Source organism: Rhincodon typus, chromosome 43 (assembly GCF_021869965.1).
Source record: "Rhincodon typus isolate 14 chromosome 43, sRhiTyp1.1, whole genome shotgun sequence".
NCBI classification, from domain to species: domain Eukaryota; kingdom Metazoa; phylum Chordata; class Chondrichthyes; order Orectolobiformes; family Rhincodontidae; genus Rhincodon; species Rhincodon typus.
In genome coordinates this window covers 2,110,398-2,123,570 of record NC_063374.1, presented here as the reverse complement: position 1 = coordinate 2,123,570, position 13,173 = coordinate 2,110,398, and the positions used below count along the sequence as shown (strand labels likewise).

The window sequence follows — 13,173 nt, the reverse complement described above, 5'->3', positions numbered from 1 at the left end:
ATGGTATCAATGTGGATTTCACAAGCTGCAAAATCTCCCCTCCCCCTCCCGCATCTCAAAACCAGTCCAGCTCGTCCCCGCCTCCCTAACCTGTTCTTCCTCCCACCTATCCCCTCCCCATCTCCTACCTACTAACCTCATCCCGCCCCCTTGACCTGTCCCGTCTTCCCTGGACTGACCTATCCCCTCCCTAACTCCCCACCTACACTGACCTTTACTGGCTCCATCCCCGCCTCTTCGACCTGTTTGTTTCCTCTCCACCTATCCATCTTCTATCCGCCTCCCACTCTCTCCCTATTTATTTCAGAACCCTCTTCCCCTCCCCCATTTCTGATGAAGGGTCTCGGCCCGAAACGTCAGCCTTTCTGCTCCTATGATGCTGCTTGGCCTGCTGTTTTCATCCAGCTCTGCACCTTGTTGTCTCTGACATCAGGATAGGACTGCGGCACAAATCTCATGCACTTGATTGCTGTATTAATTGACTTAAATCATTTTACATCTACAGCGCACATTGTAATGGGAACAGTTCAAAAAAATCATTACTTTGGAGTTAACCAGAACTTTTCAGCGAAGACAAAGTTCTTGTTTCCGTGAAGATTACTGCGCATGCCCAATATCAGGTTCTTACCGGAGCAGGCGCAGTTGCCTTTCCTTCTTCGTGCGCAGTACACATACTATGGGGCATGCGCATTATCATGCTCGGAATTGTCGGCTGGATGTAATTAGAGCAGTCACGAGAGCGGCAAAAGGCGAGAGAGAACAGGCGAGTGAAGCCGATGGAGCCGACTGATTGGAGAGACTCCTTCATAATCGCCCAGTGTAGGTCTCAAACTGCAGATATGAGAGTCGCGTTTACGCTGCATTGACCGCCGGGTGGCTTCCCCCAGCATTTAAGGCCGCCATCTTTTTAGGGGGCAAAGTGCACGTTGGCGCGCGCGGGACGGTCACATTTATGAGGGCAACGCGGTGGCCATATCTGTAGGGGGCAAAATGCGACAGTAAGGTTGCTGCAGTCTTTTGGTAGATGGTCGATACCCCTTGATTTCCCATGAGTCTGGTTGGACAAGACTTCATTACACTCAAACCGTGTGAGATACTGTCTGGAGTATGGTAACGAGGGGAGTAGCTCTCACTCCACGTTTTGAATGATCTGGGATTACTCGGGACATGCAGGAATGCAGAGTTGAATTTAAAATCAAAGCAACCATGATATTATTGAAGGCCAGAGCAGGATCGAAGGGCCGAGCGTCCTACTCTTGTTCCATGTTCGTAATTCCACAATTTATCCATGTTTGGACCATGCTATAATGAAATCAGAAGCTGTGCACTTGGGTGCAAACGTTAGGTGCCAGTGTTGTAGTTTGCAGTAAATAACAGCCTACAGGCCACTCAGATTCCTCAACATCATTTATGTAACTAACTTGGTCAAAGTGACTGAAAATATAGGAAGTATGTTTGCTGATAACTCAAAAATGGATAGGAAGAAACTAAGATTTGAGGAGTCTTTGCAAGTATCATCGGCCAAAAAGGCAGAGAGAATGGCCCATCTCTGCCTCCTGTTGATATTCTCAGATTCCCTGGTACCAGTCTTCACCCAATTAGATTCAATCCACATTATATCAAGAAATGGGTGAAGGCAAAGGCTATGGGTTTGAATAGCATTGCAACAATATTTCTTCAGATTAGTACTTACTGTCTTCCAGGTTAATCTGTTCCAGGACAGCTACAACTCATCATGAACACAGGAATCTAACCAGCAATGTAGAAAATTACTGAGATTTGTCCAGTCCACACAAAGTGAGAGAAATTCAGTTTGGCCAATTATCACCCTGTTGGTCTAAACTTATTTTTAATCAACCTGTTTGGATGTCTAATGACACACCTCTGGAGCAGTAGGGACAAGGTGCAGAGCTGGATGAACAGAGCAGGAGGAGGTAATTCGACCCTTTCAGCCTGCTCCAATATTCTTCACAATCATAGAATCCTTACAGTGTGGAAACAGGCCCTTCGGCCCAACAAGTCTACACTGACTCTCACAGCATCCCACCCAGACCCATCCCCCTATAACCCAACTAATCTACACATCCATCAACACTATGGGCAATTTTTCTTGACCAATCCACCTAGCCTGCACATATTTGGATTGTGGGTGGAAACTGGATCACCTGGAGGAAACCCATGCAGACACGAGAAGAATGTGCAAACTCCACACAGACACTCTCCTGAGGGTGGAATCAAACCTGGGTCCCTAGTGCTGTGAGGCAGCAGTGCTAACCACTGAGCCACCGTGCCGCTCCAATAGTTGATTGACCCCTCATGGTTGTTGTCCAACTCAATTGCCTAATCATGCTTTCTCTCCACAGCCTTTGATCCCATTTGACCCAAGTGCTATATCTAGTCACCTCTTGAATACATTCAATGTTTTGGCATCAACTACTTCCTGTTGTAATGAATTCCACAGGCTCACTACTCATTGGGTGAAGAAATGTCTCCTCATCTCCATCCTAAATTGTCTACCCCAAATCCTCATACTGTGACCCCTGGTTCTGGACACAATCGGGAACAAAGAACAAACGAACAAAGAAAATTACAGCACAGGAACAGGCCCTTCGGCCCTCCAAGCCTGCGCCGATCCAGATCCTCTATCTAAACCTGTCGCCTATTTTCCAAGGATCTGTATCCCTCTGCTCCCTGCCCATTCATGTATCTGTCTAGATACATCTTAAATGATGCTATCGTACCCGCCTTTACCACCTCCGCTGGCAATGCGTTCCAGGCACAATCCATTCCAGGAACATCCTCCCTGCATCTATGCTGTCCAGTCCTGTTAGAATTTTATAAGTCTCTATGAGATTCCCTCCTCATTCATCTGAACTCTAGCAAAAACAATCCCAACCTAATCAATCACTCCTCATACGTCAGACCCGCATCCCTGGAATCAGCCTGGTAAACCATTGGTGCACTCCCTCAAGAGCAAAAGTGTCCTTCCTCAGAAAAGGAGACAAAAACTTCACACAATATTCTAGGTGTGGCCTTACCAAGGCCCTGTATAACTGCAACAACACATCCCTGCTCCTTTACTTGAAACCCCTCGCAATGAAGGCCAACATTTGCCTTCTTTACCGCCTGCTGCACCTGCATGCTTACCTTCAGCGATTGGTGCACAAGGACACCCAGGTCCCACTGCACACTTCCCTGTTCCAATTTACAGCCATTCAGGTAGTAACCTGCCTTCTTATTTTTGCTTCCGAAGTGAATAACCTCACATTTATCCAAATTAATCTGCATCTGCCATTGATTTGTCCACTCACCCAACCTGTCCAGAGCATGCTGAAGGATCTCTGCATCTTTGGCACAGTTCACCCTCCCACCCCACTTGGTATCATCTGCAAACTTGGAGATGTTATATTTTGTTCCCTCATTCAAATCATTAATATATATTGTGAATAGCTGGGGTCCCAGCATCAATCCCTGTGGCATCCATTAGTTACTGCCTGCCAATTTGAAAAGGACCCATTAATTCCTACTCTTTGTTTTTCTCTGCCAACCAGTTTCCAGTACATCTGAATACACTTGCCCCAATCCCATGTACTTTAATCTTGCACATTGATGTCTTATGTGAGACTTTGTCAAACACTTTCTGAAAGTCCAAATATACTACATTGATTAGCTCCCCTTGTCAACCCTACTAGTTACATCTTCAAAGAATTCCAACAGATTTGTCAAGTATGATTTCCCCTTCATAAATCCATGCTGACTCCATCTGATCCTGCCACTGCTTTCTAAATGCTCTGCTATAAAGTCCTTGACAATAGGTTCAAGAATTTTCTCCACTACTGATGTTAGGCTCACCGATCTATAATTCCTGGTATTCTCTCTACCTCCCTTTTTGAATGTTGGAGTGACATTAGCCACCCTCCAATCTGCAGGGACTGTTCCAGAATCTATAGAATCCTGAAAGATGACCACCAATGCATCCACTATTTCTAGAGCTACTTCCTTAAATACTCTGGGATGTTTATTACCAGCCCTAGGGATTTAGTAAAGTGATGGAAGTTAGTAGATTAGTATTTAGACCTCATGGCTCTAAAATGCTGGAGTGAAAAATTAGTTGTTAATATATGATGGAACATCTTGCTGTCGTATTAACATTTCTGTTTTGGGCCTGTGTTTGCACTATGAAGAAAGATTAGATAGGCTGGAAGTTATTTTCCTTCGAGCAGAGAAGGTTAAGGGCAGACCTGATTGAGATGGGCAAATTTATGAGAGACATACACAAGGTTGATAGCAAGAAGCATTTCTTAGTACAGAGATTCATTATGGAGCATGGGTTTAAGGTTAAGGGCAGGAAGTTTAGAGGGAAGATTTTTTACATGAGACTGTGGTGGATATCTGGAACTAGCTATCTGAAAGGATGGTAGGGGCAGGAACCACCAGAACATTTATGAGTTCTTTAGATGATCACTTGAAGCACCACAGCACATAAGGCTACAGATTAAGTTCTGGAAAATGAGATGAGAGTGCATAGGTGCTTGATGACTGACACTGACAAGATGACTCAAAGGCCTCTTTTAAAAGTGCTGTACAACTCCCAGTCCTTATGAGAAAGGAGCTGCACAAACCATACCTACAGCACATGGACAGCAGTTGTTCAAGAAGGCAGCTCACTATTGCCTTCTTCAGTTAAATTAGGAATGAGGAATAAATGCTGACCTTGCCAGGAATGCCCACATCCTGTGAAAGAATGAAAACTATTTGCTTTGGTATTTTTAAATGTTCTCTCTTACTTCACCATTTCTGTTTTAATTTCAGAAATATTAAAGAGGAGGATTTGTAGTTGGGAAACTGAAACCAAGCATCACATCAAAATCTGATGGAGTTGCTCCATTTAATGTAACCTGAAACTCTTCGGCCTTTGAACATGAAAGGAGAAAGCTCTGTTCACAGTGGAGAGAAACCATTCACATGTTCTGTCTGTGGACGAGGCTTCAGCCAATCATCTGGCCTGTCAAGACATAAATGTACTAACACTGGAGAGAAACTGTGGAAATGTGGTGACTGTGGGAAAGGATTCAGTCACTCGTCTGCCCTGAAAATTCATCAGCGCAGCCACACTGGGGAAAGGCCGTTCTTCTGTTCCAGGTGTGGGAAGGGATTCACTCAGTTATCCAACCTGCTAAGACACCAGCGAGCTCACACAGGAGAGAAACCATTTGTGTGTTCCAAATGTGGGAAGGGATGCACTCAGTTGTCCAACCTAATGATACACCAGCGGGTTCACACCGACAAGAGACCGTTTAAATGTCCAGAGTGTGAGAAGTGCTTTAAAAGTTCCCAGGAACTGATGTACCATCAACGTGTTCACTCTGATGAGAAACCATTTAAGTGTTCACACTGTGGGACTGGGTTCAGGACATCATCTGAACTCACTTTACATCTGCGAATTCACACTGGAGAGAGGCCATTCACCTGCTCCATCTGTGGGAAGGGATTCATTCGGTTATCGAGCCTGCTGAGACACCAGCGGGTTCACACAGGGGAGAGACCGTTCATCTGCTCTGAATGTGGGAAGAAATTCATTGATTCCTGCAACCTGCTGACACATAAGCAAATTCACACTGGAGAGAGGCCATTCACCTGCTCTGAATGTGAGAAGGGATTCACTCGCTTATCAAACTTGCTGAGACATCAGCGAATTCACACTGGCGAGAGGCCATTTACATGTTCCGAATGTGGGAAGGGATGCACTCAGTTATCCAACCTGCTGATACACCAGCGGGTTCACACTGATGAGAGACCATTTAAATGTCCAGAGTGTGGGAAATGCTTTAAAAGTTCCCAGGAACTGATGTCCCATCAACGTGTTCACACTGATGAGAAACCGTATATGTGCTGTCACTGTGGGACTGGGTTCAGGACGTCATCTGAACTCACTGTACATTGGCGCATTCACACTGGAGAGAGGCCATTCACCTGCTCCCTGTGTGGGAAGGGATTCACTCAGTCATCCAGCCTGGTGTCACACAAGCGAGTTCACACTGGGGAGCGGCCGTTCACCTGCTCCGAGTGTGGAAGGAAGTTCACTCGGTCATCTTGTCTACTGAAACACCAGCGAGCTCACAAGTCTCTCCAATGATGGATTTTGCAGGTAATCATGTCCAGTCCTGAAGCATGTTCACTGGGGTCTGTTTCTGCAAATGTTTACAAATTCATCCCAGTTACAGGGGTTAATATTCTGGACAAAAGCCAAGTAAATCAGCTTTGTGTTCAATATATTGTGTTGAGTCTTTATAACTGCTCAAAATATATATCACAGGTTGGTTCCTTGTGAAGAGCCCTCCCTTTTCCCTGTCTCCTCTGTCCTCACCTCTGACAACAAGTGCAAGGAGCTGATGGAGTACTTTGTCACTAAGATTGAGACAATCCAATCAGCTGCCTCTGCTGCATGCCTCCCTTCCAATTGACCACCTTTGACCCCACTATCACTCATGGATGGAGAAGCATCTGATTTGCTGGCAGTTGATGGGAGGTCTGAGAGTCCGTTTGTTTTATCTCCTCTCAGTCTGTGTCAAATTGTTACTTTGAACCAATCCAAAAGCTGTTGCTGTGCAGTTTCTTTAGTTTCAACTCAGAGGCAGCTGGTGCCAGCATGTTTCGAAGAATATGTCAAAATCCAGCTTCTAAAACAATTAGTTGCTGTTTTGTAACCCCAATAAAAGTTCAGTTCTACTTTTCCTTCGAGTTGTAGGGAAACAAACTGGTTCATCCTCTGCAAGTAATGAGAGACCATATAAATGACTGTGGGAAGTGCTATGAAAGTTCTGGGGACCTGATCTGCATGTTCTCACTGTTGGGAGACTATTAATTTGCTTCACTGTAGAACTGGGTTCAAGCAATCATCTGATCTGACTCTACATCGGCACACTCACTCTGGGGAGAGGCAGTTTCCTTCTCTGTGGTTGGGAAGAGATTCAGTCAGATATGTGGCTTCCTTAGACACCAGCACATTTGCACTGGGGAGAGGAAGTTACGTGCTGCAAGTGTAGGAGGAGATTCAATCAGCCACATACCCTTCTAAGCCACCAACAAGTTCATACTGGGGAAAGACTGTTCAGTTGCTCAGAACATGGGAAGAGATTTGGTCATTCATCTACTGTTCTAAGACGCCAGCAAGTTCATAAGAAATTTCAGTGACTGGACTCTGGGTATTAATCACATCATAGGCAGAAATATGTACATTGGGATAACAAGGTAAAGAGCTGGATGAACACAGCGGGCCAAGCAGCATCAGAGGAGCAGAAAGGCTGACATTTCGGGCCTAGACCCTTCTTTGAAACGTCAACCTTCCTGCTCCTCTGATGCTGCTTGGCCTTGTTATCTCAGATTCTCCAGCATCTGCAGTTCCTATTATCTATGTACACTGGGGCTGTTTGTTTCTCATGTTAGTTTCTTTTGAAGAACTCTCCCTTTCCCCTATCTCCTCCATCCTAATGTCCAATAACAAGTGTAAGGAGCTCATGGAGCTTCTTTGTTCCTAAGATTGCGACAATCCGAACGGCTGCCTCTGCTGCATCTCTCCCTCCACCAGTTTACTGCACCAGACGGACCATAAATATCCTTGTCTAAGCTCTCAACTCCTCACTTCTCCCATTCAGCCTCCATACACACCAGCAGGCTCGTACTGGACAGAAAACAATACAAATGCTTAGAATTTCCTTGTATAGGAGCCAGGTTAGATTGCACCTGAAGTAGTGTGTGCAGTTTTAGTCTCTTTATCTCAAGAAATATATTGTTGCCACGGAGGAAGTGGAATGAAATGAATTGTTCCTGGGATGCTGAGAATGTCCTATGAATAGAGATTGAACAAACTGTGCCTGTAGTCTTTACAATATCAAAGAATGAGTGGCGATCTTATTGATTGTACAGGGAAAGACATGATAGATGAAGATAAGACCGTCCTTGGTCAGTGAATCTAGAAGTAGGAGCCACAATTTAAAAAATAAATGGTGTGCCCCTTAGGTTTGAGCTGAGGAGAATTTTTATCACTTAGAGGATTGTAAACGGAATGATACTCATTTAGTGACCGAGTGCAGACACAATGGCCCCAATGGCCTCTCAAGAGCCTATCAGATAACTCTGATGTGATCAACTAACTGCTCAGTAATGTGTAATATTACTTTTCCAGTTCATCAAGATTGATCCAATCTTTTGCCAAAAAGTGTATCCTCCTCCAATGGTATCAACAGCTCAGACTGACAATAGTAAGAAGGATTCAAGGCAGTGAATCTACCCAAAGTATCCCAGATAGTTCCAGAAACCAATATTTACAAGAGCCACCGTAAATCTGAGTCTGCTTCCATAAAATAGCCAGACAGCTACAAATGTGGAACCTACAAGTTTTTATTCAGCTTTTGTGAATTCCTACCAGAGATCATACCTCATATGCTTGAGGTTGAATTTCACATTCCTATTTACGTTATGCAAATCTTCAATTCCTTACAGCAGGAAAAAAAATCTATCTACTTCTGCCTTAGAAATGTTCAATTACTTTGCCTGGAAAAGTATTCTCATCTCTGTTCTAAAAGGGCTCTACTAATTTTAAGACTATGCCCCGAGTTTTAGCCTCACTCAAAAGATGAAACATTCTATCAGTGTTTACCTTGTCAACCCATTCAGGATCTTCTGTGCTTCAATCAAGTTAACCTTCACTATTCTAAAATCCAATGGAAACAAGTCCAACTTGACCATTTCAGCACAATTTGACCCTTTGAGCTGCTTTACTGCTCAATCGGCTCATAACTGATTTGGTTATGGTCTAAGCACCATGTTCAGATTTGCACCCCAGTGATGGGAGGAGATTGTGAGACAGGGTAGGAATGGAAACTGGAGCCTGTTGATTTTACCAACATCTGGGAGAGGCCTCAGGCTCCAAATAGGAGCTCATACGCATGTTTACCCCACAGCAGAGATGGGACTTGGGAGAGTGCACTCACTGACCGCCATCTTGTGATTGAGAGTCAGGGAGGTGGGGCTTCCTCCCAGGCGAGCCTGTGTTACCCAGGCAACCAGCCACCATCCTGGTGAGGTAGTGACACGGGCAACCGGTTGCTATTTTGATGAGGGAGTTTTTTTTCTACAAGCTTAATTGGCTGGGGTCACAGAACAGTCATGATCTCGTTGCAGTAAAAGGCTGAGGGGCTGAATGGCTGCCTTCCAGCATCAGTGAAACTTCCAGCACAGAAAGAAGACATTCAGTGCTTCCTGCATCCCACATGCCAATCTTCTGTGCCTTTAGCTTTTACTTTTCATGGAATATCCCAAAAATTGACTTTGTTACTGATTTCCTCTGCTTCTGTCATGCTGTCTTCCTGACCTGCCAGGTTTTCTTTTTAGCCAAAACACTGTTCTGCTTTAGAGCCATGCCTGATGCTTTTCTGAATCTTCTACTGTGCCTTGGATATCCTGGGTAGCAAGTTTTTGAACAGTTTCACCCACTCCCAGGTTGCAGAAGTGTCCTTGGGTCATGTATATATTCAGTGTGTGAGGCTGCTGCTCAACATATGGTGACACTTTATCCTCAGGCTCTTTATTAATGGCTGCCCAGGATAGAGGAGACAGCGTAAGTTGACGAATAATCAAGTTGTAGATCAAGTATCAATGAACCCCTTGGTGAATGGGATTACTCTGGCAGTGCCCTCTTTTCCATGACCTTTCCTGTGCCCAGGTAGCCTTGGAGGGAGATCATGCGGAGTTCACCGGTACACTCAATAACTTACACAACTTGTGGATACCACAATGGTTCAAGAGTCTTGTTGGAGTATTAGACAATGGGAACAACATTCTGCTCCCTTGACTTTTGTTGGAACTTTGCTGCTGATTTTGGCTTCTTTTAGTTTGATCAAACCATATGCTTGCTGAAACAAGAGTGGACAGAATGTTTCATAAAGGTCAGTTCTGCTATGTCATTCAACTGTGTCGGTTCTGAAATTTCTTTTCTGGATTGATCATGATACTTACGCTGTCAATACCTTTTCCAGGACATTGGAAGGAAAAGATTTACAGAAAATAACTCAACCCAAACATCAGATCAAGGCTAAACAGAGTTACAGTATTCGCTGGGGCCTGAATATTATCAGCCTTTGAATGGTGAAGGAGATACGTTCATTTCTTCTGTTTATGGGGGAGTATTTCAAACATCAGTGTGACTGGGAAAGCATCGAGATTCTCACACACCCAAGTGAGGGTGTCCAGTGAACTGACTGTGGAGAAAGCTTTAACCAGTTACACAGCCTGAAAAACTGTTGCCCCATTCACAACAGAGAGAGAGACCCACATATGTTCTGAGTGAATGATGCTTTACTGATCATCAAGCAGGAGGGACACAATGAGAAGCTGTGGAGATATGGGGATTGGGGAAGGGATTCAGGTCCCCATCTGAGCTGGAAATTCATCAATGCATTCATACTGGGAGAGACCATTCACCTGCTCTGTGTGTAGGAAAGGATTGATTCAGTTGTTTAGCCTCATGTGACACCAGCATGCTCATTCTGATGAGGGACCTTTTAAATACTCTGTAGGACCAGTTTTAAGAGCTCTAACATTTTAGTTCAGCACCAGCGAGTTTATACTGGGGACAGACCATTTGTCTGTATTGAGTGTGGGAAGGCATTCAGACACTTCACTCACCTCACTTCACTGAACAGCAATGTGTTCACACTGAGGAGAGTCCCTTTACCTGCTCTGTTTTTTGGAAAGATTTGTTTATTGCACATCACTGAGCACATGCAGGTTCACACGGAGGAGAGACCGTTCAGTTGCTCTCACTATGCGAAAAAGTTCAGACGATATTCCATCCTCACCGAGCTCAAGCATGTTCACACAGGAGAATTTCACTTGCTCCTTCTGTGGGAAGGGATTTATTAAATCATCGCACCTCCTTAGACACCAACATGGTCACACTGGAGAGGAACAGTTCACTTGCACTGAATGTGGGAAGGGATTCACTATTTTCATTTTACTTCAGTGACCACCAGTGGATTCATACTGAGGTGAAAGCTTTTATCTGCTCTGTGTGTGCGAAATCATTCACATGCTTATGCTATCTCAGAAGGCACAAACTTGTTCACTCCGCTGAGAAACCATGTCAATGTTCAGACAGTGGGAAGAGGTTTAAAAGTAGAAATGAGTTGATGATACACTAGCGCATTCACTCTGGGGAGAGGCCATTCACCTGCCCTGTGTGTGGAAAGGGATTCAGTCAGTTATCACAGCTCAGTAAACAACAACTTGTTCATACTGAAGAGAGACCGTTTCAAAGTTCTGACTGTGGGAAGCGCTTTAAAAGCACAACTAATGTGCTGAGACACATCCGTTAACACAGGGAGAGGCTGTTCATCTGCACTGTGTGTGACAAGGGATTTACTCCGTTAAACATTGTCATTTCACACCAACTTGTTCACAGTGACCAAGAGAAAGAGACCGTTTAAATATTCTGATTGGGAAGACAAATAAGAACTGAGGGATCTGCTGAAGTACTCACATTGGGAAAACACCATTTACATCATCTCAGTTTGGTAAACATCAGCTTATTCACACTGAAACAAGACTGTTCTAATGTTCAGAATTTCAAAAGAGCTTTCAATGCATAAGGAAACTGATGAAACTAGCACTCTCATGGGGAAGAGACTGTTCTCCTACTGTGTGTGTGTGTGGGCATCACTGGCTGAGACAGTATATAATGCCCATCTCTAGTTGGTCTTGAGAAGGTGATAGTGAATTTTCTTCTTGAACGACTGCAGGCAATTTTGTGTAGATGCAGCCACAATGCTTTTAAAGAGGGAGCACAAGGATATTGAACTAGTGATATTGAATGAACAGTGATGGTCAGATTCTCTCTTGTTGGAGATGGTCATTGTCTGGCACTTGTCTGGCATGAATGTAACTTGCCACTTGTTAGCCCAAGCCTGGATATTGTTGAATTCTTGCTGCATCAAAAGATGGATTGCTTCTGATGCTGCTCAGTATCTGAGGAGTCATGAATGACGTTGAACATTTGTATAATCATCAGCAAATGTAGCAACTCTGACCTTATGATGGAGGGCAGGTAGATGATAAAGAAGCTGAAAACAGCTGGGCTTAGAACACTATCCTGAGGAACTCTTGCAGAGATGCAGCTGAGACGACTGACCCCCCACCATCAAAATGACCTTCCTGTATGCCAGGTATGATTCCAACCAGCAGAATGTTTTCCCACCGATTCCTTGTTCTCTGTGCTATCTCCAGATGGTGTTCAACATGCAGGAGAACTGATTACCATATACCAACTCCATGTTTGACTTCGTGCAATGAGACATCATGGGACCTGGAGTCAACATTGAAAACAGGACAACTCTCCCGCAACTGTATATTACTATATTGTCACATGTGCTGGGACTGACCTGCGTACCCAGAGACGGTGATGGTGTTGTCGGGGAAATTGTAAGTTTTGATTCTGAAAGTATGACTATATCAGTCGTTGCTTGACTAGGCCGTGAGACCATTCTCCCAATTTTGCCATGGGCTGTTAGTATCCTGCTGTGGCAGCAAAATATTCATATGATAGTCAGATTCAGATATTAATCCCATCTGGGAAGAACCAATTCTGATAGTTAATATTAATAATCTTTGTGACTGCATTGAAACTTAATATTATGAAACACATTTAATAAATAAGTATGTGTCAAACACATAGCATTCGAGTTTTTGATTCCTGTGCAAAATGAGACTGTTCCAGTTTGGGATATTGTTTTCTGTCTTCCGTAAGTGTGGGATGTCCCAGTGTGCTTTACAGAAAAATCATATTCTTTCAAAGTGTCATCCCTGTGGTACGGTAGGAAATATGGCAGTGAAACACTGCACAACCTGAAAAAAAGAATCAAGATCAGTTAATTTGTTGGTCAAGATGGTCCCAGACAAACAGAACCCAGTATAAATAGTGAACTTTATCTTCCAGATCCTAACATAAAACAGCAAAATTATCCCTTCAGACCACAACATAAAACAATGAGCGGTGCTAAATAAATTCAATACTGCCTTCCTTAAATTCTAATCCTCTGTTTACTACCGCTGGTCAGTGGAAACAGTTTCTCTATCTGTAAAATGAAATCACGAAGTCTCACCACTCCCCATTCCCAT

General features: G+C 44.1%; 1 protein-coding gene across 2 annotated transcripts; it reads left to right on the top strand.

Annotated features, from left to right (window-relative positions):
* The first annotated feature begins 569 nt into the window (after window positions 1-569).
* On the top strand, window positions 570-12,727 carry LOC109932103 (zinc finger protein 229-like). Of its 2 annotated transcripts, none has more exons than XM_048619473.1 (3): window positions 570-819; window positions 4,813-6,148; window positions 12,283-12,727. In XM_048619473.1, exon 2 carries the CDS (start codon window positions 4,922-4,924, stop codon window positions 6,134-6,136), a length of 1,215 nt encoding a protein of 404 aa, XP_048475430.1. In that variant the 5' UTR covers window positions 570-819; window positions 4,813-4,921; the 3' UTR covers window positions 6,137-6,148; window positions 12,283-12,727. The 2 variants fall into 2 exon arrangements, with proteins under 2 accessions (XP_048475430.1, XP_048475429.1); XM_048619472.1 differs by having other exon boundaries at window positions 10,038-12,691.
* The last annotated feature ends 446 nt before the right edge of the window (window positions 12,728-13,173 follow it).

Coding starts and splice junctions, on each gene's coding strand:
- LOC109932103 (XM_048619473.1), top strand. CDS start 4,922: ATGAAAGGAGAAAGCTCTGTTCACAGTGGAGAGAAACCATTCACATGT.